This window comes from Salvia hispanica, chromosome 5 (genome assembly GCF_029641045.1).
Source record: "Salvia hispanica isolate PSC_SH4W2 chromosome 5, Shi_PSC_v1, whole genome shotgun sequence".
Lineage (NCBI taxonomy): Eukaryota > Viridiplantae > Streptophyta > Magnoliopsida > Lamiales > Lamiaceae > Salvia > Salvia hispanica.
This window is the reverse complement of record NC_142696.1, coordinates 13696935-13722726: the sequence shown is the minus strand read 5'-3', so window position 1 is coordinate 13722726 and position 25792 is coordinate 13696935. Positions and strand designations below refer to the sequence as shown.

The 25792-nt window shown below is 36.6% G+C and overlaps 1 protein-coding gene and 1 long non-coding RNA gene across 2 annotated transcripts; both read left to right on the top strand.

Moving 5' to 3' along the window:
- Nucleotides 1–7200: 7200 nt before the first annotated feature.
- LOC148926329 (uncharacterized) lies at nucleotides 7201–8067 on the top strand. Its single transcript, XR_016130275.1, has 2 exons — nucleotides 7201–7324; nucleotides 7398–8067. It is a non-coding gene; the product is annotated as an uncharacterized LOC148926329 (long non-coding RNA).
- Nucleotides 8068–20996: 12929 nt separating this feature from the next.
- Nucleotides 20997–24549, top strand: LOC148926328 (protein MAEA homolog). The gene is made up of 7 exons (XM_089058346.1): nucleotides 20997–21337; nucleotides 21682–21876; nucleotides 22231–22353; nucleotides 23396–23581; nucleotides 23659–23792; nucleotides 23995–24181; nucleotides 24259–24549. Exons 1-7 carry the CDS (start codon nucleotides 21080–21082, stop codon nucleotides 24358–24360), a joined length of 1185 nt encoding a protein of 394 aa, XP_088914472.1. The 5' UTR covers nucleotides 20997–21079; the 3' UTR covers nucleotides 24361–24549.
- The last annotated feature ends 1243 nt before the right edge of the window (nucleotides 24550–25792 follow it).

Genomic DNA, 25792 nt, shown 5'->3' with positions numbered 1-25792 from the left:
TCTCTCTCTAATAGAGGAATTCGAAATTCCTCTTTGTGTGTTCTTGGTTTTCTTGTCTTCTCCTTCAAAGATCCTTATAATTTCTAAAAGATTTCTCCCACAAGGAACTTAGATCTATAGAGTTAAGGGTCATAGATTAGAAGATCTTTGGTCTTGCATTCACAATTAAGCTTCAAGATCTACACGTGCAGAAGTAGCAAGCCACTTCGATTTTTTGGAAAATCATTATTGTAAGTATTCAACATGTTCAAGCATGAAATTGAATCGATCCACATAATTACCTAAATAGATTCTTTTGTGGATTTATTTGTTTTTGCAATTTTCGCTGTGTTTTCCCCAAGATTTACTACCCACCGTCGGAAGGCGAGTGTATAACAAGGGATAGGTGTAATTGCGCCAGGATGAATGCTAAGAAGAGAGCAGCGAAAGCAGCCCTTAGAATATGGGCCGCCGAGACGTGGGAGACGGTGATCAAGCATATGTAGTCAAGAAAGCTGCATATCTAAGAGCCAACGATAGGGCAGATGCGGCAAAGCAAGTAGTTACCGAGAAGATGTCGCTGGCTGTGAGGAGCCGCGAAGTTTGGCTACGAATTGTCGAAGATGGCCAGGCCTGATGAGAGAGGAGAAGCTACAGCAGGCACAGGCTGCAAACGTATATCATAGCATCTAGCCGATGGGGAGATAGAAGCAACTGCCAAACGACTCATCTCTGAGTCGGAGAGTAGCATCCGACATGCTGAGTTATCGCTGATGGAGATCGAGGCTCGGCAGCAAAATTGTACTAGAGAAACCCGCCTGGAAAAGGGGGCAGGTTATGGAACCGGCATGTCTGGAGAAGATTGAGACCGAGAAAGACCACAACGGCTGCTGACAGTAGAGGCAGCAGTAAGACCACAACGGTTGTTGGAGAAGAGTTGGTCGGCACAAGAAGCCGACAACGGAGGAATGAGAAAAGAAACGTCGAGAGAGCGAGAGCAGAAGCTCATCGAGATGTTTCTTCGTGCAAAGGGTGGAGCCAACTAGAAGTGTTAGTTGGAGTTAGCGTCGCTCCTGTCGGCAAGAAAAGAAACAATAAAGAAAAGAAGGCATTGTTTGACCATCCTCTCAATAGAGGGTGAAATTCACGTAAAGAAGAAATATGTGCAATTTTGGGCTAGCGTTGGGCTCAAGAAAGTAAAAAAAAAAGGGAAAAGAATATGGGCTCGTTGTATTTGAGCGGAATAGCCTTTCAAAATGAAGCTTTGGGCTGCAAATTAAATTCAGTCCAAAGACGAGTGAACTCCTCGACATGAGTAAAAACTGTCAGTCAATTAAAAGAAAAACTATCTAAGATGGTTCCTGGATACGAGCAAAAAACTGTCTAAGATGGTTCCTTGACACGAGTTAAAACTGCCAACCAAAAATTGAAGAGCTCTATGACATGAGTTAAAACTATCAACAGAAAAATGAAGAAGCTCCTTGAAACGAGTCTAAACTTTCAATGATGAAGAGCTCCTTGATAAGAGCCTAAACTTTCAATGAAGAAAAATGAATAAGCTCCTTGAAATGAGCCTAATTATTCAATGAAGAAAAATGAATATGCTCCCTGAAATTAGTCTAAACTTTCAATAAAAAAAACCAACTCCTTGATATGAGTATAAACTATCAATGATGAATTGAAGAAGCTCTATGATACGAACATAACCTGTCAATAAACAGTGAAGGACTCCTGAATACGAGTATAAACTATTTATCAAAGTGAAGTGCAAGTGTCGATAAACTCGATACTTAACTTGAGGGAGAGTGTTGGAAATAGAATATGAGGGTCTCAAGATTGTGGGAAAGAGTAACTTTAGGGTCTCAAGAGAATATATCATTATTATGGTAGAGTCCCAAGTTTATAAGTCCCTAGGCATATTTATTCATCTAGTCCTGCAAATATGGGATGTAGAATGTATCTCAAACAACAATTCAAGCCTAATACAATCTAGACTTCAAAGCTTTTAGTATCCTTTATTTTCCGCATTTTACTTTTCAACATATACTTTACTTGTTGAAGGCTAAAACTATTTTTAATGTTCATTTCACTTTGGAGCCCTAATAATTGCTGGGAATATGTATTACTCCATCAATACCATAGAAATGTATGCATTTTCATTTCCATCAGTCCTATAAAAATATGAATATTTTTATTTATAGAAAGTTTTTCTCAACTCATTACCTATATACTTATATATCAATTTATTTACTATAGCGAATTATTACAACTTATTGAATACTAAAAAAATGTGGGTCCACCATTCATTAATATTATTTTGAGTATCATTCTCCTCCCCTCTCTAAGTTTATCAAATATATATAGGCCTGTCAAATTGGGTACCCGCAGATATCCGATCCAAAATTTTCGGGTACCTGATCCCAAAATTCCCAAAATCTAATACCCGATACCTGACCCAAATTTAATTTCGGGTATCCAATCACGAAAAAATGGATATCCAGTCCCGATTGTAATTTTGATTTTTTTGATTTTTTTTGAAAAATTAACTACAAAGTTTTACAATTTATTTAATAATTATTTAAATCGAATGAATTCAATACAACGTTGAAGTAGTATTGAAGAGAAAATAACTACAAACTTTTAGAGATACAAAATTTTTATAGTATTTTGAATTTAAGAGAGAAAATAACTACGAACTTTGAAAAATACAAAATTCATAAGTTATAATAAAATATTAACATTCTTCATCCATCCAAAATAAGAAAATAAATTACATTAAAAAATTAAATTACCTATTAACATCTTTCATCCATCCACACGTAATTAAGAAATTAAATTACATTTTTCATCTTTCGTCCATCCACAATAAGAAATTAAATTAAATTAAATTAAATTATATCTTTCATCCATCCACAATAAGAAATTGACATATTTACATCTTTAATCCATCCACATGTAATTAAGAAATTAAATTATAAATTTAATTATAATAAAAACATAATTTATTTATTAAAAAAAATAAATCGGCTAGTTCGGGTATACCCGATTGGGTATCGGGTCACCCGATACCCGATCACCCAAAATTCACACTACCTGATCTCGATCCGATACCCAAAAAATCGGATTCAGGTATCGAATTATCTGACTTTTTTGGGTTTGGATTTCAGATATCTAATACCCAGTATCCATGTTGGCCTACATATGTGTATTAATTCTCGTATCATTTTAAACTTACGGAGGGAGTATATGGAACCTTTGTCAATGAAATCTAGAGATTTGATCAAATTTTCGTTTGTAGAATTTTTTTAAAAAAAATACGAATTTAATTGCAATTATTTGGTGATGATTAATTCCGACAATGAAAAAACGATCTGCCACGTAGGTATGATGTTTTTTAGTGATGTGTTTCATGAGGCGTCCTATTACATTTAAAAGATGGTGTATCCAGAAATAATTAAAAGAAAACTTCTTCGTTTTTGTCTTCTATCATCTTTGGAGCTCAAAATTACATCTTAATCATCATTAATTTAAGAGAAAATTTCCTAGGGCACGCCGCAAAGATGTAGATCTACTTCACTCTTATTCGGTTCAATCTTGAATTTATTCTGATATCCAAGCTAACACACATATCTATGTTTCAATTTTACAGATTCAATTCAAATTTATTCCATTTTCCACAATTACCTCAAAAATCTAAAAAAGTGACTTATGGTCGTCGATTCATTATAAATAGTCAACAACTCACACAAAGTATCAGTTAATTCACACTCGTCGACGATTAATGTTACAATCAGCAATTCTCATCCAATTCATTCTCTGCTTCATTTCTCACTCAATTTTGTGTTACAACAACTCACCATTTTCATGTACAATGTTGAAAATACGATATCATTATAATTACTAGACGGTTCATGTTATGTACTTCCTCTGTCCATAAATAAGTGTCCTAAGTTGGATCGGTTTGATTTTTAAGAAATATAATAAAACGTGGATTCTATTTTTATACTCCAATCCGTCCTAAGGAAGATGACCCATTTCTTGGGCGGCACGAGATTTTATGCAATTTTATTTAGTGTGTTAAGTGGAGAGAGTAAAGTAAGAGAGAGACTAAAGTAGAGATAAAAATGTTTCTATTTTTGATAATGAGTCATCCTGATTAGGACAAATCAAAAAGGAAAATGGATCATCTTCAATGAGATGGAAGGAATATATTAATTAATTTTATAATAAAATATGAGTGAGATGAGTGGTGAAATATGAGATTCATTATCTGTAAAATGAATTAAGATACTTGATTGTGGATGTACGAAGTATTCTTTTCAGCATGCCAAGTCAGCTTTAATTTACTCCAAATTTGGATGGATGAGACTATGCAAATTTTTAAATTTTATGATTTATTATTCAAGTTTTGAAAATATAAGATAAGTTAAAATCAATCTAACTTTTTAGTATAACTGCAGCAGTAATTTTCCCCATATTTTGTGGACGGGTAGATATATATTACAGAACTAACTGTTAAAATTCTAATATCTTGTCCCACATCGGCTTGGTGATGATCCTATCTCTTTTATATAAGTGTGGATAACCCTCCCCCTTAAGGCCTTTTAAGGGGTGAGTGGCCCATTTCTAATATGGTATCAGAGCAGGGCCCAAGCCGATGATGGATTTATTCTCTTTATCTCTTCTCTTGCCTATCCACGTGATGGAAGTCCGATGTGTCATTCCGGCCCACACGTGAGGGGGCGTGTTAAAATTCTAATATCTTGTCTCACATCGGCTTAGTGATGATCCTATCTTTTCTATATAAGTATGGATAACCCTCCCCCTTATGAGGCTTTTTAAGGGGTGAGTGCCCATTTCTAATACTAACTTTTTAAAATGACTTCGTAATACAATGAATTACCTTCCTTTAATGGATTCATGAATAAATATTTTTCTTTAACGTGTCAAACAAAAATCGAAAGAATATGGTAAACAATATAAACTCTGGATTTGAACTTTAAGGACTTGTAAGTACATTTGTTAACATACTTGCATACCATTCTTCAATATTTTTTGCATTTCTCTTCATTCCATTTCACATGTGGGGGTGAAGCCAAACCCACGTCCTTACCTAATCATCCCAATAAAAGTATTATTGTTATTATTATTATTAAATTGTTTTTTTTATATTTTGTTTTATTTTTATATACGTAACCAGTGACGGATCCAGCTCAGGCCAAGCCACCGCTCCAGCGGGGGCTTGGCCGGAGCCAGACTGCTAAGACTACCGGAGATTACAACCTTATAGGGGCGCACGCTCAGGTTGAAGAAGCTGTTGCAGAAATTAAATGAAGAAGAAGATGAGCAGTTTGGGTTTTAAATTTAATTGGTGAAGTTAATAATAAAAAATTAAAAGGCCCAGAGCCCAATAATATTTAATAGACTAGGCGTAGTTCTCTAACTCTAAGCCATTTATTTATTTCTTTTTTTTTCATTAATTGCTACAGTTTTATACCACCAATTCCTAAATTCCAATCCATGTATCTATGCGTTAATTTAATAATTCATAACATCAATTTATGTATTTATTACATGTATTATTAGGTGGTATTTTCTTTCATTTTCTATTTGTTATATAAATTGCCTTATGTTGAATATTAATTACGATCCTTGGAGGGAAAATTTTTCACTAAATAAATACAATAAAATAAATTATAAATTTTATAATTTTATATTGAATGATAATATTAAAAATTTTGTTGTAACCAGAACGTCTCCTAAAGTTTTGGGATGGTGTCATATGAGGAAATATTATATTGTGGTTTGTTTTAATTTTGTAAAGATTTTATATGTAAAATGGAATACTTTAAAAGTATTAATATTTTCATACTCCCCACGTCCTCCATTAATTATCCACTTTTGCCATTTTCGTCCGTCTCCTTCGTTAATTGTTCACTTTCACTTTACCATATATGATAAGTAGGTCCCGCATTCACTAACATATTTCATTCACTTTTTATTATAAAACTAATAAATAAAAGTGAGACCCTAAATTAAAATAATCTAATGAAATTAAACAGAGTTTTCATTTTTAATCTATCAATAAAATCCATTCGCTTTTATTTTTTTTAGTAGTTTTTTTATATCTATGAAGTGAGCTTCATTCTTTATTAATGATAATCCAATTATATTTTCTTTCTATTTCTATCGTACTTTACTAATTCCACATTAAAATCTATATCATTCCCAAAATATTTATTTTTATGAGATGGAAGGAGTAGTTTGTTATTAAAGCATTTGCCGAATTTGTGACACTACTATTGCTATAGTCATTATAATTTTAATAATAAAAATAAGTTAATTCACCAGTAAAACAATCTCGGTTCTAGCCTCTAGGGATAACAAATCGTCCAGATTAGATCGTTATCGAGTCAATCCAATATCGACCCAATCTGATAAGGCCAAATCCTAATCCAACCTGAACCATCAGATTCTTACTGGGTCACAACCCATTAACTTCGTGTGTTTTCTTGTCGATTTTTCGTGTTGTGTCAAAATTGTCAATCATAACATGATATTACATGATTACAACTTGTTATAACATGATAAAAAATTTATCGTGATTTAAATCTAAAATTAAAAATAAAGTATAACCTTTTTAAAATTAATACAAATAATTAAAATAATAATTTCATTTTTAACGAATAACTGAAACCTAATCCGATCTCACTCGAAATCATCGGATTCTTATTTGGTAGACTTGATAATGATCCAAATCTAATAAGACTTAGATTCAAACTTATTAATTTCGTGCTTGTTGGTGTTGAACTGTCGCGCCGTATAAATGATTATCAGTACTAATTGCTTCAATGACAGACCGGAACAATTTTGAATGTTGTACTTCCGAAAAAATATTTGAATACCGTTTTATTACTCAAATAACGTCACTTCACTTGTCCACTCCAAACAATTTTGAAATAATCTACTTGCAAAAGATATTGCGGATAGTGATATCTATGAAATTTAAATTGATGCAACAATCGTAACTCTTAATTAATAATTATATGGTATGTTTCATAATTTTCAGCATCCGTCAGTAATGATAAAATCAGTGAAGCTGTACTTCATTACGGATATATACTCCAAGTTTTAAATGTTATCCCTAACGGTCAAATATTTCGAACATATTGCATAAAATTTAAAACCCCTCCAATTCTCAATCTACATCAAAATTAAAAAAGATAAAGAATTAAGATAAAATCAAGAAAGTTTTTGGCGAGGAAACAACACTTTGAAATTCAACATGGGATGTTTTCGTGCTTGTTTTGGCCATTTAAGGAACCCAAAAAAAGTGCAACATCAGGTAAAGTTGTGTTTGTGTTACTTAGTAATAATATAATTAGTCTCTAATTTTGTTTTGTTTTGTTTGGTTTTAGTGTTTGTCTCCCAGCAATGAATCTGTCACACTCATACCGGAAAACACAGAATCACTGAAAGAGGAGAATGTTATTCCCACCAAACTTATATCACATCTAACTGAGTAAGCTTCCACTTTCATTGAATTTTTTGTACAATCTCAATTATTCTTACACAAACACGCCCCTTTGGTTGGTAAATCAGAGATATAAAGTTGGTGGAAAATGAAATGGAGGGAGAGAAAGAGAAGGGGAAAGAATATTTACCTAAAGAAAGCAGTAGTTCATGTCTTGAACAAGAATCTTGCTGCAGCTCTCTCTTCACTCTATCCATAGATTCTAGTTGGCAATTGCTTGCAGCAGAAAAAGAGGTCACCAGCCTACTCAAAAACACATCATCTAAGCATGAAGATGAAGTTATGACACATCAATTTTCCTTTGACAAATCAAAGTCATGGAGAGGAAGAAAAGACAACGAGGTGGAAGTCGAAAGCCTCTCGTGCTGGTTACTTGAGACTGAGAAATAGCCACAGAAAAATACAACAAGTTGAAGGATCAACAGCAAGAAGTTAGTTTGTACTATGTAATTCTTGGACCATGTTGTTTTAACTCATAGGAATTGGTTTCAGCTACATTTATGAACACCGTTTGTTCGAGTTTTCGATACTGAAACATGCCCAATTTTTCTGTTTGCATCGTGTTGAATTCACAATTTTGATCCACTGCAATGTGACCGGGTAACGTTTATACTATGGCACAAAGGATATCAACAACGTTACACTCGAAGAATACTAATAGCTCAAGAAACCATCAATGTCCAAGATCGTGAAATTCACAAACAGTGAGCATGCTCATTCATAGGAGTTACTCAACCTTAAAGCTTGATTGGTCTCATACAACTGCAATCATCTATCCTCATAACAAAATCTAGTACTATCTATTACTAGAGAGAAAATTTACAGACAAGCATCGAAAGATAAGATGCTTTCAATATACTAAACTCTAATAAGCTTGTCATTCTGTAAATAGCCAAGAAAGATTAATCACACTAACATTATAATCTTTCACGATAGGTAGTCAAACCCTATCTAGGTTGTGAAATTCGAATTCTCTCCTGCAAAGACTTTCGGAAAGGGAATTTCAGGACTGAAGCAACAACCTTTTGCGATCAGTAGAAGGAGATTATCTAGGTTGTCAAATTAGATTTGTCTTCTGCAAAGGATCGACTGGCGTTACCTTATTGTGCAGAAGATTTAGGTTGTTGGGGATTCTGTGATTACAAGATAAGACTAGCCGGGCGTAATACAACCCAAAAGAAGGAATACAGAAATGATAACTAAAACAAAATTACAAATGAAAAATCGAAACTATAAACCGTAGAAAAGGAAATAGCCGAGTCGAGGAGGCCTCTTTCCGCAAGATGAGATACGCCCCGGTAGTGCTCTCAAATTGTCATCCCCAAAGATAAAATGGCTTACGTCTCTGATAAGCAGCACCGCAATCAACAGAGCTCCGACGAACTGGATGGAGGAGATGGCAGAGCTTCGACAGAAGAACAATGCAAGAGAGGGAGAGAGCTTATGCTTTGTAGAATGCTTGTGAATTAGTGTCTAGAATGCAAGAGTATGCATGCCTATTTATAGGCCAAGCCCACTCATTTGAATTGATGGAGTCAACACTCGTAAAGTGTGTCATGATGGCTAGATTGTAACCGTCGGGGGGTTACTAGCAGTTACGGACGTTACAAACGTCAACCATGGAGCATAAACCTGAACGGATATATCTGACACCTCTCACGTAGTTGTTCATTCAAGAAATGTATCTGGACAACCCGATCAATGTGCACGCATTCTACGAAGCCACATTATTTTATCTACGTGTCCAAAATAATACTCCCTCCATCCCACTTAAAATAAAACATTTGGAAATCGGCATAGGATTTTATGCAGTGTTATTTTGTGAGTTAATGAAGAGAAAGTAAAGTAAGAGAGATGAAAAAGTAGAGATAGAGTTGTTTCCATTTTAGGAAACGTTTCATTTTTAATGGGACAAACCAAAAAGGAAAACGTTTCATTTTTAATGGGATAGAGGGAGTATTAATTAATTATTTAAATAATTAATTACATATCTCTATATATCGTGACATACTTTAATATATTATTTCTCACTCATCCGGAATCGGTTTAGAGAAAGTGAATATACTACAATCATCTACTCAAAGCGTAGATCAATTATAAATTATTTAATTATTTCAAAATTAAATAATCCGTCACTTGTACGACCCGGTCCAATTGCGTTGACCGGACTATGATTCCAACAATCCCCCACATGAGTGGAAATAGCCAAATGCAAATGCATGCAGACACAAGCTCAACCCTTGAGATGTATATAAGCATAAGGATAGGTAGTTTTTAGCTTTGAACCTTCCATAGTCAACGCCATCGGATACACATGCGGCCTAGTAGCGCGATGCTTTGAACTAGTCCCCCACGGCGTGCACCGAGACAATGATTGATAGTCGGCTCAGGCCGTTTGTGTTGTGTTAAATTAAAGGTGCGTCCAACTGATCAGGATGAAATTTCCCAACCTAGCTGAGTCATTGGCACAACGACCGGAACCTGGTATCAAACAAATTCCTCAACCCACTTCTACTTGCTAGTATAGTGGAGGTAAGGGTCGAATCCCACAGAGATGGACACGTTCGGATAATTGCGGTGATAATCTGGGAGGTTTTGGTTAGCTAGCTACCACGCTTTGGGTTGAGATTCTACCTAGACGAAAATTAAAGATGGTACTCTATTGACTAGTGGGTGTGAAAGTGATGGACATGTGGTTGTGTGCGTGAAAATAGGGGACAAGGTGTCTTAGAGACATATGGAAAGTAGACAGTTACTAAATGAGGAAATATAGGACAGCAGAGTATATTTGGTGGTTGGGTGGCAACTTTGACAAGTCTGGAGGGTACAAACTTAAAGTAAAGGACAAAAGTAAAAAGTAACTAAAAAGCAAAAGTGGTCCAAAACAAAAGTGGATTGTGATATTTTCTTCCTCAACAAGTATCAACAGAAATTACACGAACACAAACTCCATGGATGCACAGATTCTCAACTTCAAATACCAGATTTAGACGTCCCCAAACCGAACCGGCCGGGAACCGTCACCGGCTAGGGGGCGGCGGTTTAGGCGGGCCGGTTCAGGTTCGCACCAAAATGAGAACCGTAACCGCCGGTTCGTAACCGGTGGTTCGCCGGAAACCGGCGGTTCCAAACCGCCGGTTAGGCGGTTCCGACAGCTTTTCAGTGTTTAGGATATAGGCATGCAGGCGTAGGGAGCAGAAACCGCCGGTTTCTGTAAGAAACCGTGTACCAAACTGCCGGTTTCCGGCCGAACCGGCGGTTCCGGCAGCTTTAACCGGCGGTTCCGGCAGCTTTGCAGGCGGCAGGCTAGGGTTGCAGGCGTAGGGTGCAGAACGGCAGGCAAACCGGCGGTTTTTGTCAGAGCAACCGGCGGTTTACCGCCCAAACCGGCGGTTTTCAGCGAAAAACTGGCGGTTCGGCGGTTAAACCGGCCGTTTCAAAAATTCAAATTTTTTTTTATTTATTTTATTTTATTAATTCTGATTTTTTCTCCTATAAATACCCCCCTTCCCCTTCATTTCTACTCACCCCATTCTTGTGTTAACAAGGATTTCTCTTCTCAATCTCACAATTTCTCTCATCTCTACCTCCATTCTCTCTAATTTGCTCAAGTTGTTGTTCTTATAATTTACTTCAATTGTCTATCATAATATCATTCCTCACTAGTCACTACTCACTACTATCATAATATCATACTCTCGCCTCTCTCTTTATTTTTCAATTTCCAAAATGTCTTCATCTCGTCGTGGTGGTGATCGGGGCAAGGGAATTGCCCAAAACCAAGATGAAAGTGGTCGTCGGAAATCAAGGCGCCCTAGCCGTCGTGAGGTTATGGATGAGGTTTTCCGACAAACCGCTATGCGTTTGCAAGTAAGTTGTTGGAAATTTTACAAATTCTATTTAAATTCACAACTATATATAATATATAAATATATTCTAGTTTTTTTTACTACACATTTATTTACAACTACACATTTATTTGTAGGCCGAAGAAGATCATAGGGCTGCCATGGTACTTAGCCATATGGGTGCCGGTGGCGGCGAAGGTTACGAGTCTTATCACTCTTATGGGGACGTGCATTTATCATCCGACGACGACGATGGTAATGGTGGAACTGGAGGTGGAGGATCGGAACAATATCCTCCGACAAGCGCCGGACTAGTTGGTGAAAATGATGAAGCGGTTCCTCCTCCTCAAACTCAAACCGGGCGAGGTAAAACTAAGAAGGCGTTGAAATCGGATATTTTTGTTAAACTTTATAAAAAAGTCCCGGTACTAGATGGAACCACTCAAGAAGAGACCGGTGAATTTGTGGCATATTGTAACTATTGCGATAAATTCTACCCATTTTCGGCCGGTGGGGGCTATGGTACTCTCCATCGTCATTTAAAGACAAAGCATCCGATCGAATATGGGACCGCTAAATCCCAAACCCAACTTAACTTCCCGACCGGTGCGTCTGAAACAACAGGTACGCCTCTTTTTAAATATGATCATAAAGTCGCTCAAGATGCTATGGTTAGATGGGCTGCAATGAAGCATTTGCCTTTCAATTTTTTTGATGACAAAAAATATGAAGTCACTATGCAAACCGCTTTTAATGTGGGTGCTAAAAGAATACCCGCAACTTCACACCAAAGATCTAACAACAGACAATTTTTTGAAAAACAAAGAGAAGTAATACGTCTTTTGTCCACCCTGGGTCACAAAGTAAATATTTGCTCTGATGTGTGGACTGATGCTTTTAAAAGAAATTCTTATATGGGCATTACATGTCATTTTTTGGACAATAGTTGGACGCTGCACAAGCGTTTGATTGGTTTTAGACAATTTCCTACACCACATACCGCACCCGCAATTGCTGCTTTAATTATTCAAGTTTTGAATGAATATAGATTGTGCAATAAGGTTTTTTCTGTTGGTTTTGATAATGCAACCGCTAACACTGCAAGTATTGCCGACTTAATTGCGGCTTGTGCCCCGGTTATAATGGTAAGTATTTTCATCAAAGATGCATTTGTCATATTTTAAATTTATGTGTACAAGATGCTCTATCTTTGTGGCAAAAGCATGTTGATCCTATTAGAACTGCCGTAAGCTTGATCCATTGGAAGATTCCTATTGGTAAGGCTTGGAAAAAGTATTGTCGTCAAAAGAAATAAGGTACACAAATTTTTCTCTTGATGTGTCTACTAGATGGAACTCCATATATAATTGTGTTTGAACTCTACTTTGGAGCATATAGATTATTTGATTGATTTTTTTAGGACTAATCCCGTTGATGATTTATATCTAACGCATGCATGTTGGGAGCAAAGCATGAGTTTGTTTAAATTGTTCAAAGGTTTCAAAAATGCAACTGTTGAGTTATCCGGTGTTTATTATTGCACATCTGTTCGTGTTTTAGAGCATTGCATGTACATATCACTTGGTTTTAAGACGTCTATGAAAAATTCCGTCTCAAACCCTGAGTTGATGTGTGTTTTATATTATATGATTGACAAATGGCTTAAGTATTTCCGTGAGATTCCATCAGTGTTTTTGATTGCAAAGGTTTTGGATCCGAAATGGTAATTAGCCGGTACGTTGAAGATTTTAGAATTTTATTACACGAATTTTGGTTCTATTGATCTTCAACCACTTCGAGATTTGCAAAAGGACACCAATGAGAGCTACAATGTACGTTTGTCCGAAGCATTCCAAATAAACCTCCCCAATCTCTCCGTCATCAAACATGCATTTGAGTTTGAGTTACGAGCTCTCTTTGCCGAATACGAAGCCAAGTACAACAGTACCCACCAAGTGAGACAATGTCCCACCCCTCAACAACAACACAATTTTGGGTTCTTTCAAGATGATGACCCCGACGCACAATCCCAATTGGCCGACCTATACGGTTACACCACCGGCGGCAGTTCGTCGGCGAGGACGGTAAGTGAGTTAGATTTATATTTTGACTCACGTTTTTCTTTGAATGAAGATGAAGGTCCCGTTCCCAACCAAATCGACGTCCTCGATTGGTGGGGAACACATGAGAAAGATTTTCCCATACTTGCATCAATGGCCAAGGAGATTTTTTCAATTCCGGCTTCCACTGTTGCCGTCGAGTCCGCTTTTAGTGTTGGAGGCAACGTCTTGGACGATAGAAGAAGTAGACTAACCGGCCAAAATATGGAAGCCACCATGTTACTTGATGATTGGTGTTCGGCTGACATTAGAGACCAAGAGCCAGATTGGAACACCCAAGTACAAAATGACCAAGACTACTACCCCGACGAAGATGAACAACAAGAAGAAGAATGAGTTGGAGGTCTACCGCCGTCCGCCGATAGCCGGATAGGTAAGTAAGGTAAGAGAACTACGTGGACTTTGATTCCTTAATGTAATCGGGCATTAAGGATACGTAGGCAACCCAACTTAAATTTTAAATTTAAGTTGGGCTCGAGTCCTTTTCCTTTATTTCTTTTTTTTTTCAATATGTTTCAATTTTAAAATATACAAATACAATTACATAATTGTATTTGTATATACTCTAATCGGTGAAGAAGACTTCTCTATAAAACTAAATCCGGGAGACTTTTGACAATTCTACCATGATTGTTGATGGTTAAAATTAAACTCAACAATTAAGGTTGAATTGCTAAATGTATCCTCAATTTAGTTATCTAGAAACATCTCCTTCGCCGACTAAGAGTATATACATATACTATCTATTTACATTTATAATTTATTGTTTTTTACTTCAACTTTTTTTTATTTAAGTCTTCTGATTCTTTTGTAATTTCAATTTTCAAATTTCAACATTTGTATTTGTAATATCGACATTCACATATCGTTCAAATTTGTATGATTGTTATGTATGATTGTTTCAATAAAATTCCAATTGTTCCAACTCCAATGTCGACTTCTACTCCATTTGTCAATTGTCATTCTCATTTTATTTATTTATTCGATAGTACAAGACTACAACTACAACTACAACTAAAACTCTACAATTAGTACTATACCGGAATAAAATTTAAAAAAAAAAAAAAAAAAAAAAAATCGGCATTGAACCGGCGGTCCGAACCGGAACCGGCCCGGAACCGTTTGGCAACCGCCGGTTTTGAACCGGCTTGGAACCGTGCGTGAACCAGAACCGGAACCGGAACCGCCTGACTCTAGGCGGGCGGGTTCAGGTTCCATATTTTTGGGAACCGGAACCGGCGGTTCACGAACCGTGGTGACGTCTAACCAGATTCATCGATTAAAAAGGTTAAACTTAAAGATTAATGGCTAAAACTGCAGATTACTCCTACTGGCTAATATGTAAGGTGGTAATGACAACGTAAAATAGGAAACTCATGCACGAAAACTTAAACTGAAACATGAACTTTGAGATTTCAATCAACAACTCCAGATTTAACCTATTCAAACCAAAACATGCGTAAACACTTAGAAAATGAAAGCAATAACTAGATCTAACTTTCCTAGGTAGAATGAAGCAGATTCAAACCAAAGAGAGATGCTAAAAACAAACTTCATAGTTAAAACGTTTGGATCTTAACAAAATACTTCAAAAGCCAACAAGATTTAAGTTTGCAACAGATCCAACGAAGAAAGCTAGTAAAAGTTAAACTAGGAAAGCGATTAAAGATTGTTTATGCCACTCCGGGCGATGAAACTGCTACTGCTATGAGACAAACGGGCTGGAACGGTGGGTGATGACTCTCCGGTGGACGTCTGGACTTCAGGTGACCATGGCTGTGGCGAGGAATGAGAAGAATGTGGATAATGATGAAGGAACTGATCTTCGAGAGAACTCTAACTAAGTGTAGTGGTTGGACTTTCGAACTCGGAACTCTTTTCTCTCTCTCCAAGTGGCTTCTTTTATAAGGAGGCTTGCCCTTGCTTTTAGGGTAGACTTCCTTCGCGGATTGAATTTTCTGCCCTTGTTTATGGTTGATCATCCCAGCTATCCTTCTTCTCCATCTCAAGCCTTTTCTCTGGCATGCATCCGGTCAGTATTGCACCCTTCTAGCGCTCTTTTCACCTGCATCGTCCAAACCGTTTCCTACTGACTTGGACCCCTTTATCCTGCACACTTAAGCAACTATTTTGCAGATAATACATGCAAATCACGACATACAGACCAGTAACCAAGGCTTAGAATACGACTTATCAATGATGTTAACACTTAAACACCTCAACCTCATCCGTTCTCACGTTTTGTGTCCTTTGCGGCCTTGGACACCACTTTGGATTCATAAGTGTGTAATTTGAAGCGGCCATCCACACTTCAAACTTACAAAGGTGATTCCTATTCGAGTATCTTGTCATACTCGGTCTCTTTGAGAACTCAATCTCCTTGAGATCCTTTGGATTCATTAAAAGTCATTGACTTAGCCTCACCACAAGGCAAGTTTTTCAACACTCTATTGCTCTCTAGGGAATAGATGTAGATGAGTGTTTCTCACGAACTCTCATAGCTTAGTTTTCCTATTGAACCAAGTTCTTGGGATCTCTAGTCATCATGGTTGGGTTACCACTATGACAATTCTTTAGTTTGTGGATTTCAAACTCATTCCCTCTAGCAACTTATTCATTTGATCACAGTTTAACCCTTTGGTTAGCGGATCCGCTAGATTATCTATTGACTTTACATAGTCAATTGTAATCACACCTGTTGTGATCAAATATCTCACGGTATATCGTCGACGAATATGTCGAGACTTACGTTCCTCTTGCTATCACACCGAGAGCGCGAGTTATCACCTTTAATTTATGTGTATCACAAGTAAGTCTCAATCATCTACTCAAAAACATGCATGTTCCTAATGTTTTCCTTTTTCCCATCGATTAGTTTTATATTATCACTCAAAAATCAAGGCATGATTATCATATCACTTTCTATTCGCACCACAACTCCCAATCCATCATCAAAACATGTCACGCATGAGTGTTCCTCAACACATCCACATGCACACACATGCACACACACATACCAACGCACACACACACACACCAACCCATATTCAACAGTTGTTTCCCCTTTTCACTTAATCTATATGCATGAGGGTTCAAGAACACCGATTAATCGGTTAGATGAGAAAAGATTAATATAAAAATACCTTTTCTCGCTAGAACGAACGGTTGAACAAAGAAATAGCCTTGATTCTTCAATAATTCTTGAGTTTCAACTTTCTTTGTAAAGAATGAAGAGATCTTGAATAAAATAGAAAACAAGTTGAAGAAGAGTGGAGGAAGAAAATGGCCTGAAAGAGGGAGAGAGAGAGAGGCGTGTAGTGTGTCTAGGGTTAGGGGTTTTTTCTCTCTTATTTATAGAGTTCAAGAATATAATATCTTTAATTAAATAATCAAAGATTTTAGAAGATATGGTAGAGTAGCTGGCGTTAATTTTTGAGAGAAATAAGGAGATTTCGAAATCTTAGGCTATTTAATTAGCCTATGATTTAATTTGGTATTTCACGGAGTAGAATAAAATATCACGGAGCAGAATAATAATAATCCTCCCAAATAATTAGGAAAGTGGCGTGAATTACGTTTCTTTCACAAAGAATCAATTTCAATTCTTAATTAAAATAGGATATTGCAAGATCTTCTTAGATATGGTAAGATATGCTAGGATATTTGAATTTATTCATGGGAGAGAATGAATAAGGGATCAAGTAATATAATAAAATAATTCCTTCTCCCATAAATAGGAGATTTTCGAAAATCTCCATGTGTAGGCATATGGGTCGAAAATTTCATGGAGGAAATAAGGAATAATCGGACTTTGGATTTAATTTGGATAAATATCCCAAGCGAATAATTAAATCCACGAAAAATAGAATTCCTCTCCAATAAATCATGAGGGTCGAAAATTCCAATAATATGTGTAGGATATTTATGAAAGTCCTATTTAATCTCACTCATCCCATTAGGAAATAATTCGCCACGATACATTCTACCCCGCATCAAAATAGTTACACAATCTCATCACAAAATCCACCATTTTTTTATTTCCACCTTATATTCACAACACATTGACCTTTCAACGACCACGTCATATTTTCCACAATAGTGACTATTCAATAGCCACGTCATATAATCAACAAGTTTGACTATTCAACTCAAACTCAACTCCAAATCGCAATTAGGTCATAAAGAATCATGCAATACATCACCCATCATTTAATCCACATACTTCATAGCATTAAAAGCATTTAATGCAAAAATTTTATGTCTCGAAAATTAGGGTTCGAAAAAAGTGGGGTGTTACATTAACTGTGCTAGGGTATTGTAGTTTGGAATTTGTATAACCATAACTGTGAACGCACATCCCTGGAATTCCCTTATTTCTATACTTTTAACTCTGTGATTTATTTCCAATCAGTTGTTTACTGCTTTCAATTACTTTCAGTTTTCAAAATTCTAAAAAACCTTTTAGTTCTCCAAATAGTAATTGAGTTTTAGTAGAAGATAGACATTCTGTGTTTGTTTATCCCCATGTTCGATATCCGGTACTGACATTTAACTATACTGTTCCTACTCTGTATACTTGCAGGTATTAATAGCGCTAAAAAATAGTGCAACAAACATCCATCACAAACTCCATTTCAATCAACAAAAACTCCAGCGATTCAACTCAAACAACAATCAAACTTCATGATAAGGCTAATTTCATGCATCGGTTATATGGTGAAAAGCGTTACATTTTGTTGGGTCTAACACGGTTTATAAGCCAGGTGTGTGACCGAATCGCTAGATCAAGGAGGTGCTGAAGGAAACAAGCTAGTGAAGGAATGAAGTAAAAATGAGCAGAATCTAAGGAAAAAGAAAGCGTGAAGGAGGGAGCCAGTAGCTGAGGGTAACAAAGTCTATCTATACCTCGCTGGGCCCCACTCCAACGCCTATAAATAGAAGAGCATGCAACACACAAAAAGGATTTTTTTTCGCTCACTCTTAGCTCACACACACAACACACACTTGGGAATGGGAGATCTGGGGTAGTTTCGGTTCCGTGGGGGTTTTTCTTTAGAAATTTCAGTCGCAACACCGTCCGCGTGAGGGCGAAGATACAATCTCTTTAATTTTCAGTTTGTTTTGCACTTTTATGGTCGAACTTCACTTTTGGGAGTCGATGCGGTTGTTGATGCTACTGATTATCTATTCACTTCTGTTAGTTTGCGTTTATCTGTGATTTTTCAAGTTGATTTACGTAGATCCTGCTGTTGAAGTTTTATTTTCACAAGTTATATGTCGATCTCTGTTTTTGCTGCTGTGGTACTCGATCTGGGAATTTGATGATAGATCTGTGGTTTGTTGATTGATTGGAGGGTTTAAATCTGAAGTTATGAAATGTTTCTTTTGGTTGGAGTTTGTGTCGGACGCTTGGATCCGGAGTGGATTTAGCGTCTGAGGTTGGATCCGAAGTGAGGAGGTCGAGTTGTGCATGGATTTTGAGTTTCCGCTTGCTTTCTGTTTTGCTTCGTCTAGCATCTGTAGATCTGTTTAGTTCTTTATTATTACTCTTTAAAATGGTTTAGATTCAGTTTGCTCTGTTCTGATTTCGTCCATGTTGTTTGTCTTCTGAGTTTTTACGTAAATTGGTTGAAGAAGATGATGTCGCTGTTAGTTAGTACCAGAGTTAGTTGTTTTGCCAGCTTTTCGTCCGGTCAGTCATGGTCCCCACAGTCAGTTTGTTTCCCAGGTCTAGGTAATTAGAGTAGTTTCTTAGATCTAGTGATTGTTCGGTTAATTTTCGTGCATGCTTTTGTTGTTTCGCCTAGGTCTAGCTGTTAGCGTAGCAGTTTAAATTCCCAAGTCAAATTTAGTTTCCTCAACCCAAGAAAAAATGCGTGGCAGCAGCCGACCCCAAAAAAACAAGTCCAATCCTTGAACATGATTATTACGCATCCATCTCTGTGGGATCGATCCCTACTTCCCTATGCTAGGTTTAGTAAAGTGGCTGAGGGTTTTTGAAAGAGTGCTCTGTGTGTCCGACGACCAGGATTTTCCGATGACCAACGAGTTCTTAGACCGCGTGATCTAGTGGATTTGCTGGACCAAGGGAACCTGTTATATTCTTTCTGTGCGCACAACGTGCTATCGGCCTTTCACTTCAGCTTCAAAGATAGAGAGTCAACAAACTTGAAAATTACGATCTAATTGAAAGAAAACTTAAAAGTAACAGTGGATTCAACAGAGCATCACAAAATAAACAAACAAAGTAAACAAATGTATCAACCCTCCAGGACTTAGGAAAAACATGAACGAACAGAGTTTCTTTCTAAACTAAGCTCTCTTCCTCCGAGACAAGAGAGTGTTGATGTGGTAGAACTTCGGTTCCAGCTGTTGCTAACCTCCCTACTCCATGCTAACTCTGTGGTGTATGTGTGAGAATGTAAGGCGAGTGATGATGGGTGATTCTCCGTAGGAGGTGATGATAGATGCTCATTTCTTTCACATTTCTTCTTTTATTTATAGGACGGCTAGGGGCACCAATCCCTAGGGCAAGATCCTCATGATTTGGCATTAATGCCCTTGCATAGGAAGACATTCTTCTTTCTCTCTCTTATGACTCATCATTCACTGCTTCTTGATTTCGACTTCTCTTGATCAACCGCACAGCTGCCAGGTCCAGTCGCTCTTTGTCTCGCCTGATCAGTTTGCTCCAATTCTGGGCAATTTTTCGCTTCTATCCCCATTTGATCAGGTTGCACCAACACTTAGCCATTTTATTGCTTCTCAGCTCCCGCGCGCTTAAACATCCACTTTTTCTAACATTAATGCTCCGATTAGTATAACAACCACCATTAAACTATGCTTGAAACGAGCCCTATCAGTGAACAAGTTTATGATTATGTAGTACATGAAGGACATTAATCAATCATCATTATCAACTTAATCAAAAAATACTCCCTCAGTCCACAAAAAATAGATCAAAGTGTGTATGACACGGGTTTTAATGTAGAATTGATAAAGTAAGAGAAAAGAGAATAAAAGTAAGAGAGAAGGAGAAAAAGTAAGAGAGAAGTAGTGTTAGTGGAATGTGGGGTAAGAGAGAAGAAGAAAAAAGTAAGAGAAAATGAGAAAAAGTAAACAAGAATATTTCCATAAATGATTGTGATTTATTTTTTGTAGATGGCCAAATATGATAATTATGCTTTATTTTTTGTGGACAGAGGGAATATTAACATTAAAAATGTCCCAAAAAATGAATATATAAAGGTTAATTTTGATTTAGAACTTTAAATAGTATGAATTTCAGACGTCATTTTCATTTTCATTTTCATTTTTAGATGTTACCTCTCATATTAATAAAAATATAATATTTTATCTTTTTATCTAACATACAAAATAATATCTCCTAAAATCTTGTGTCATTTTCCAATTATACAATCTATTATGGGACCAATAGAATATAAAAAAGAGTTGGAAGCAACTCCCAAAACGACAGCGTCCTGTCCAGCCTTGACAGTATAACGGAAAATTTGCCTGTTTGTAGACGCATCATCAACCTAACAAAGAAAAGAAAAAAATGTTAAGAATAAAAAAACTGGAAAATGTAATCGTCGCCGATGGAGGTGGATTGTAACTCCATCGCCACGCCGCCGCCGGCTAAATTATCGGAGTCCCTTAAACTGGAGCATCACTTACTCCGCGTCCCCTTCGAACATTACAAAAAGACGATCCGCTCCAACCACCGCGCCTTTGAGAAAGAGGCCTCCGCCCTCATTTCCGGAGTCTCCGACGCCGCGGACTCCAACCTTTCCCGAGACGACGCTGTTGGTAAACTCTCTTCTTTCGTTTTCCGACTGCAGGGCCTCAAGAGAAAAGTATATTCCTCTCAATTTTATCAATCTCCCAAACGCTTCTTTCTTCTAATTTGGTTATTGAGATGAAGAAATGCTATTACAGTTATCAGAAAAATTGTTTTTATGAAATAATTTTGCTTTTTTTATTCAATTGATCTAATGACATTGTTAGTTTGATTTCATGTTTTTGTTGGTTTAGTGTTCTATTGATCATAATTGCCATTCTCTAGGTTAATTATACACAAATCATTAAGATTTAGTCACAGTTGTACCCCTTGTTCCCAACTAGATACGCCACTGCTCTGGTTAAATTGATTAATTTTGGGAATAAGCGATTTTACATGAGTTTCTGGTTGTTGACTCAGTTGGAAGATGGAAGTCGGACAGAGCACCTACAAGCGCAAAAATGCCGGACTCGTCTGGAACATCTGGAATCTGCAGATCCGGAAAACATGTCAGAGTGGAATAGCACACGGTTGAAGAGGATACTTGTTGATTACATGCTGCGGATGTCATATTATGACACGGCTGTAAAGCTTGCAGCGAGCAGCAACATTGAGGTTATTTTCATCATCTCGCAGCTCCAAATCGGATGAATGACTTGGTTGCCATGTCTACTTAGATGTTGTACTGTGTCATCATTCATTGATTGTGAAGAGATGTGACATGATTTACGCTCTGGCCCCGGCACTGGCTAAGGAACATCTTAATGTAAAATAATGAAATGTATCAGCATATTATGAAGATTTGGCTTTGGTTGTTTGTTCAGACAGGGAAAATACAAGATGCTGTTTGAGTTTTGTCCATCTATTTCCTCGATGGTCATTGACTCCTCATAATGCACTCGCATTTAATTGCTTTAATTCACATGATTGGATGACATCCAGATTGTGTTTTTTTTTCTGTCTTCGCAGGATCTTGTTGATACAGATGTGTTCCTTGAAGCAAAAAAGGTTATTGATGCTCTTAAAAAGAAGGAGGTTGGCCCTGCTTTAGCATGGTGTGCTGAGAACAAGTCTAGGCTAAAGAAGTCAAAGGTAGCTTATGTTCTACATGTCTTCTCCACCTTCTTTCTTTTCTGATAGCAAAGTAAAATGTCTTTGTTGGAAGGGGTTTATTAATTCTCCAAATGCCTGGATCAAAAGTTCTTATATGTATAATATGTCAGTTCAAGGTAGTCTGATTCTCTGAATTGCAATAAGTTATTGGTATTTGGTGAAGTAAAATGTTTTCTATTTGATGCTAAGACATCTCATTTGTCCACACAGTAATGTCAAAATATTTGTACTTTGATATACTACTTGCTAGAGTTTTAGTATCCTAGGCTGTCAAACCTCCAAATTTAGTCCTATAATGATGACTTATTTAAACAAAATGAGTGTTAAGTGTGTTCATCTTCATCTTGGTTTCAAGCACCATTGGAGCTAAAGGAGGTGCTATTTATTCTTAGAAGGTAAAGAAACGATATAAGCAAAAATGACCAGATAAATTTGAAGAAATAGATCCTCTTATGATCTAATCTATGTTTTAAATGCTATGTTGCCATTTTTCAAATTTGATTATGTTGTTTAATACCTGCGTTTATAATACTTTCTCATGTGCCCATTGCTGAGTGACATTAATTTTTCTTACAAACATGCATGATAGCTTAATCTTTCAAACAAAGAGTTTAATTAAATACTAGAGATTTCTTCATGTTACCTGTTCGGTCAGCCATTTGCCTATAGAATATTCTGTACTGTAAATATTAACTTGTGTTACAGTTTCACTACTACCTCCGTATTTGATAAATAGAAACATTTGAAACGGCACGGGTTTTAATGCACAATTGGTAAAGTAAGAGAGAGAAAGAGAAAAATGGGTAAAGTAAGAGCGAAGAAGAGAAAATGTAATTAAAGTAGTGTTAGTGGACTGTGGGGTCCACTTCCTGAAATAGAAAGTTTAGAAAGTTTCTACTTTCAAGGAACGGACCAAAATTGAAATAGTTTCTATTTTTAAGAGACGGAGGTAGTATTATTTACACTTGAACAGTTGATCTGTGTCAGTTTACACGCACTTAACCTCTAAATGCTGTTGCAGAGCATATTTGAGTTCCAGTTGAGATTGCAAGAATTCATTGAGTTGGTTAGAGTTGATGACAACATGCGAGCTATATCTTATGCTCGAAAGTATCTAGCACCTTGGGGAGCTACACATATGAATGAATTGCAGCGTGTTATGGCAACCCTTGCTTTCAGAAGTAATACTGACTGTCTGTTTTACAAGGTCAGACCAGTTTTGGTTATCATGTTGATATCTCCGACTTAGTGAACTAGACATTAACCTCCATTGCTGTCTTGCAGGTCCTGTTTGATGAAATACATTGGGATTTTCTGGCTGATCACTTTAAGCGAGAATTCTGTAGAGTGTATGGAATGCCTTTTGAGCCTCTGTTGAATATATATCTACAAGCTGGCTTATCTGCATTGAAGACCCCGTATCCTTACTTTGTAATTAGATGCATGCTTTCCATAAATTGTAGTAGTTTGAATATGATAAAACTTCTGAATGATGTTTCTACCGACTGAATCTAATCAACCCCTCTTAATTCAAGTGCTGCTGTATCTTCTTGAACGTATAACAATAAGTTTGGACGACTAGTTTCCATGTGTGTTGGTTTCGGCCTTGACTTGGCTTAGATTCTGTTACGAAGATGATTGCATGAAGGAGGATCCTCTATCACAGGAGGCATTCTGCAAATTAGCGCAGCCACTTCCCTATTCAAAGCAGCATCACTCAAAACTTGTTTGTTACATAACTAAAGAGCTAATGGATACTGAGAATCCACCTCTTGTTTTGCCGAACGGCTATGTTTACAGCACAAAGGTCTGCTGTCGGTTTAGATTATTGGATTATTTGTAATCTTTGAGTGAAGATTCTAATCTCTGTCTTCTGTTGTACAGGCTCTTGAGGACATGGCAAGGCAAAATTATGGCATAATCACTTGTCCGAGGACGGGTCATGTTTGCGACTACTCTAAAGTGGTGAGAGCATACATCTCATAGAAATAAGGTTTATATCTCATTGTTTACGCTTTTATCTCTGTATATGGCACATCTGTATCCTTTGTTCATTCGTGTTAATGTCTGTTTTCTATACGGGATTTCTACTGTTCATATGTACATAAACAGAACCTTGGCAATGGAGTTCCTCTCATGAAATTGGCTAAAGAAGAGAAAGTAAGCATTCGAGTTTGTCCTGTTGCTATATGCTAGGTAATCATTAGATGTTTGAGCTTTTGGGACCATCCATTAGCCTCTCATCGTTGGTTCGCTTGTTTGTGGTGCATCGTTACGTACATTCACTGCATTCGTGTGTGCGTAAGATTGCGTTGATATGGTGAATAACACTATTAGACTATATTGGTTGAATCATGTGGCTGCATCTTATTTTGGGCCATAAAATTTTTGGCCTCTCAGGTTACCTAATTGAATTCGGGCATAACTACATCCATGTTATAAAAATAGGGATGTCGAGACTAATTGGACAGAATTTTCATTTGATCTATACATTTTTTTCATCATCGTTGATGTGGAGATTATTCTCCTCCATCCAATCTGTAGGGGTTCAAGTTTAAATGTGGAATTATCATTGTTTTTTTTTTAAAATTCTCAATTTCGTAATTTTGGGCAGGACTGACTTCTCCTAATTAATATCACCATCTGAGGATCTACCAAATTGCAAGTGGTATAATGCATGATGTGTAAAATTAGAGTTCTTGTTTCGTGTACAACAATAACACTCAAGTTTAATTAAAATGTCACTAAGCTTACAACTTAGCTGCATAACGTCAATTGTAGTATTTAGAGTGTCGGGCCAAGGAGGTAAAGTTTGATTTTTTCTAAAATAAAATGGAAAACATGTAAAAGCTGATTTTTGTTTAATAATGGGTTTGTATAAATCCTAAGAAAGAACGTTGTAAATTTGAGAAGATTTGCTACTAACACTCCTTAGACAAGTCGGATAAAACGTCTTTAAGCATTCAACTGTAAGAATATAACGTCAATTGTAGTATGTAAAATGTCTATCCACAAGGAGGTAAAGTTTGATAATTCTAGAATAAAATGGAAAATATGTAAAAGTTGATTTTTGTTTAATAATGGGTTTGTATAAATTCTTTAAAATGATAATTGTAAATTTGCGAAGATTTGCTAATAACACTCCTTAGACAAATCGGATGAAATATTCGTAGTACTATTCGAATCAATGCATGGAACTAGGAAATCATTTCAATTTGTAAACATTAAATATGTAAAGAAATTACTAGCTCTCTGTTAGTTAAACCTCTAGCTTTTCATTGATTCTAGGATCTTACGGATGCTAGGAAAGTAGATTCAATTACAATTTGTTCAAAGTCCAATGAGTCTTTATCAAATTATCATCTAAAAGTCAAATCCAATATTGCATTCACCTTTATCCGTCTAATCCTAAGCTAAA

What these genes read in the sequence shown, in the direction of transcription:
- LOC148926328 (XM_089058346.1), top strand. Translation starts at nt 21,080, where the DNA reads ATGGAGGTGGATTGTAACTCCATCGCCACGCCGCCGCCGGCTAAATTA. An exon ending in TGCAGGGCCTCAAGAGAAAA is followed by an intron (nt 21,338 to 21,681) that starts GTATATTCCTCT and finishes TTGTTGACTCAG; the next exon opens with TTGGAAGATGGAAGTCGGAC. An exon ending in CTGACTGTCTGTTTTACAAG is followed by an intron (nt 23,582 to 23,658) that starts GTCAGACCAGTT and finishes GCTGTCTTGCAG; the next exon opens with GTCCTGTTTGATGAAATACA.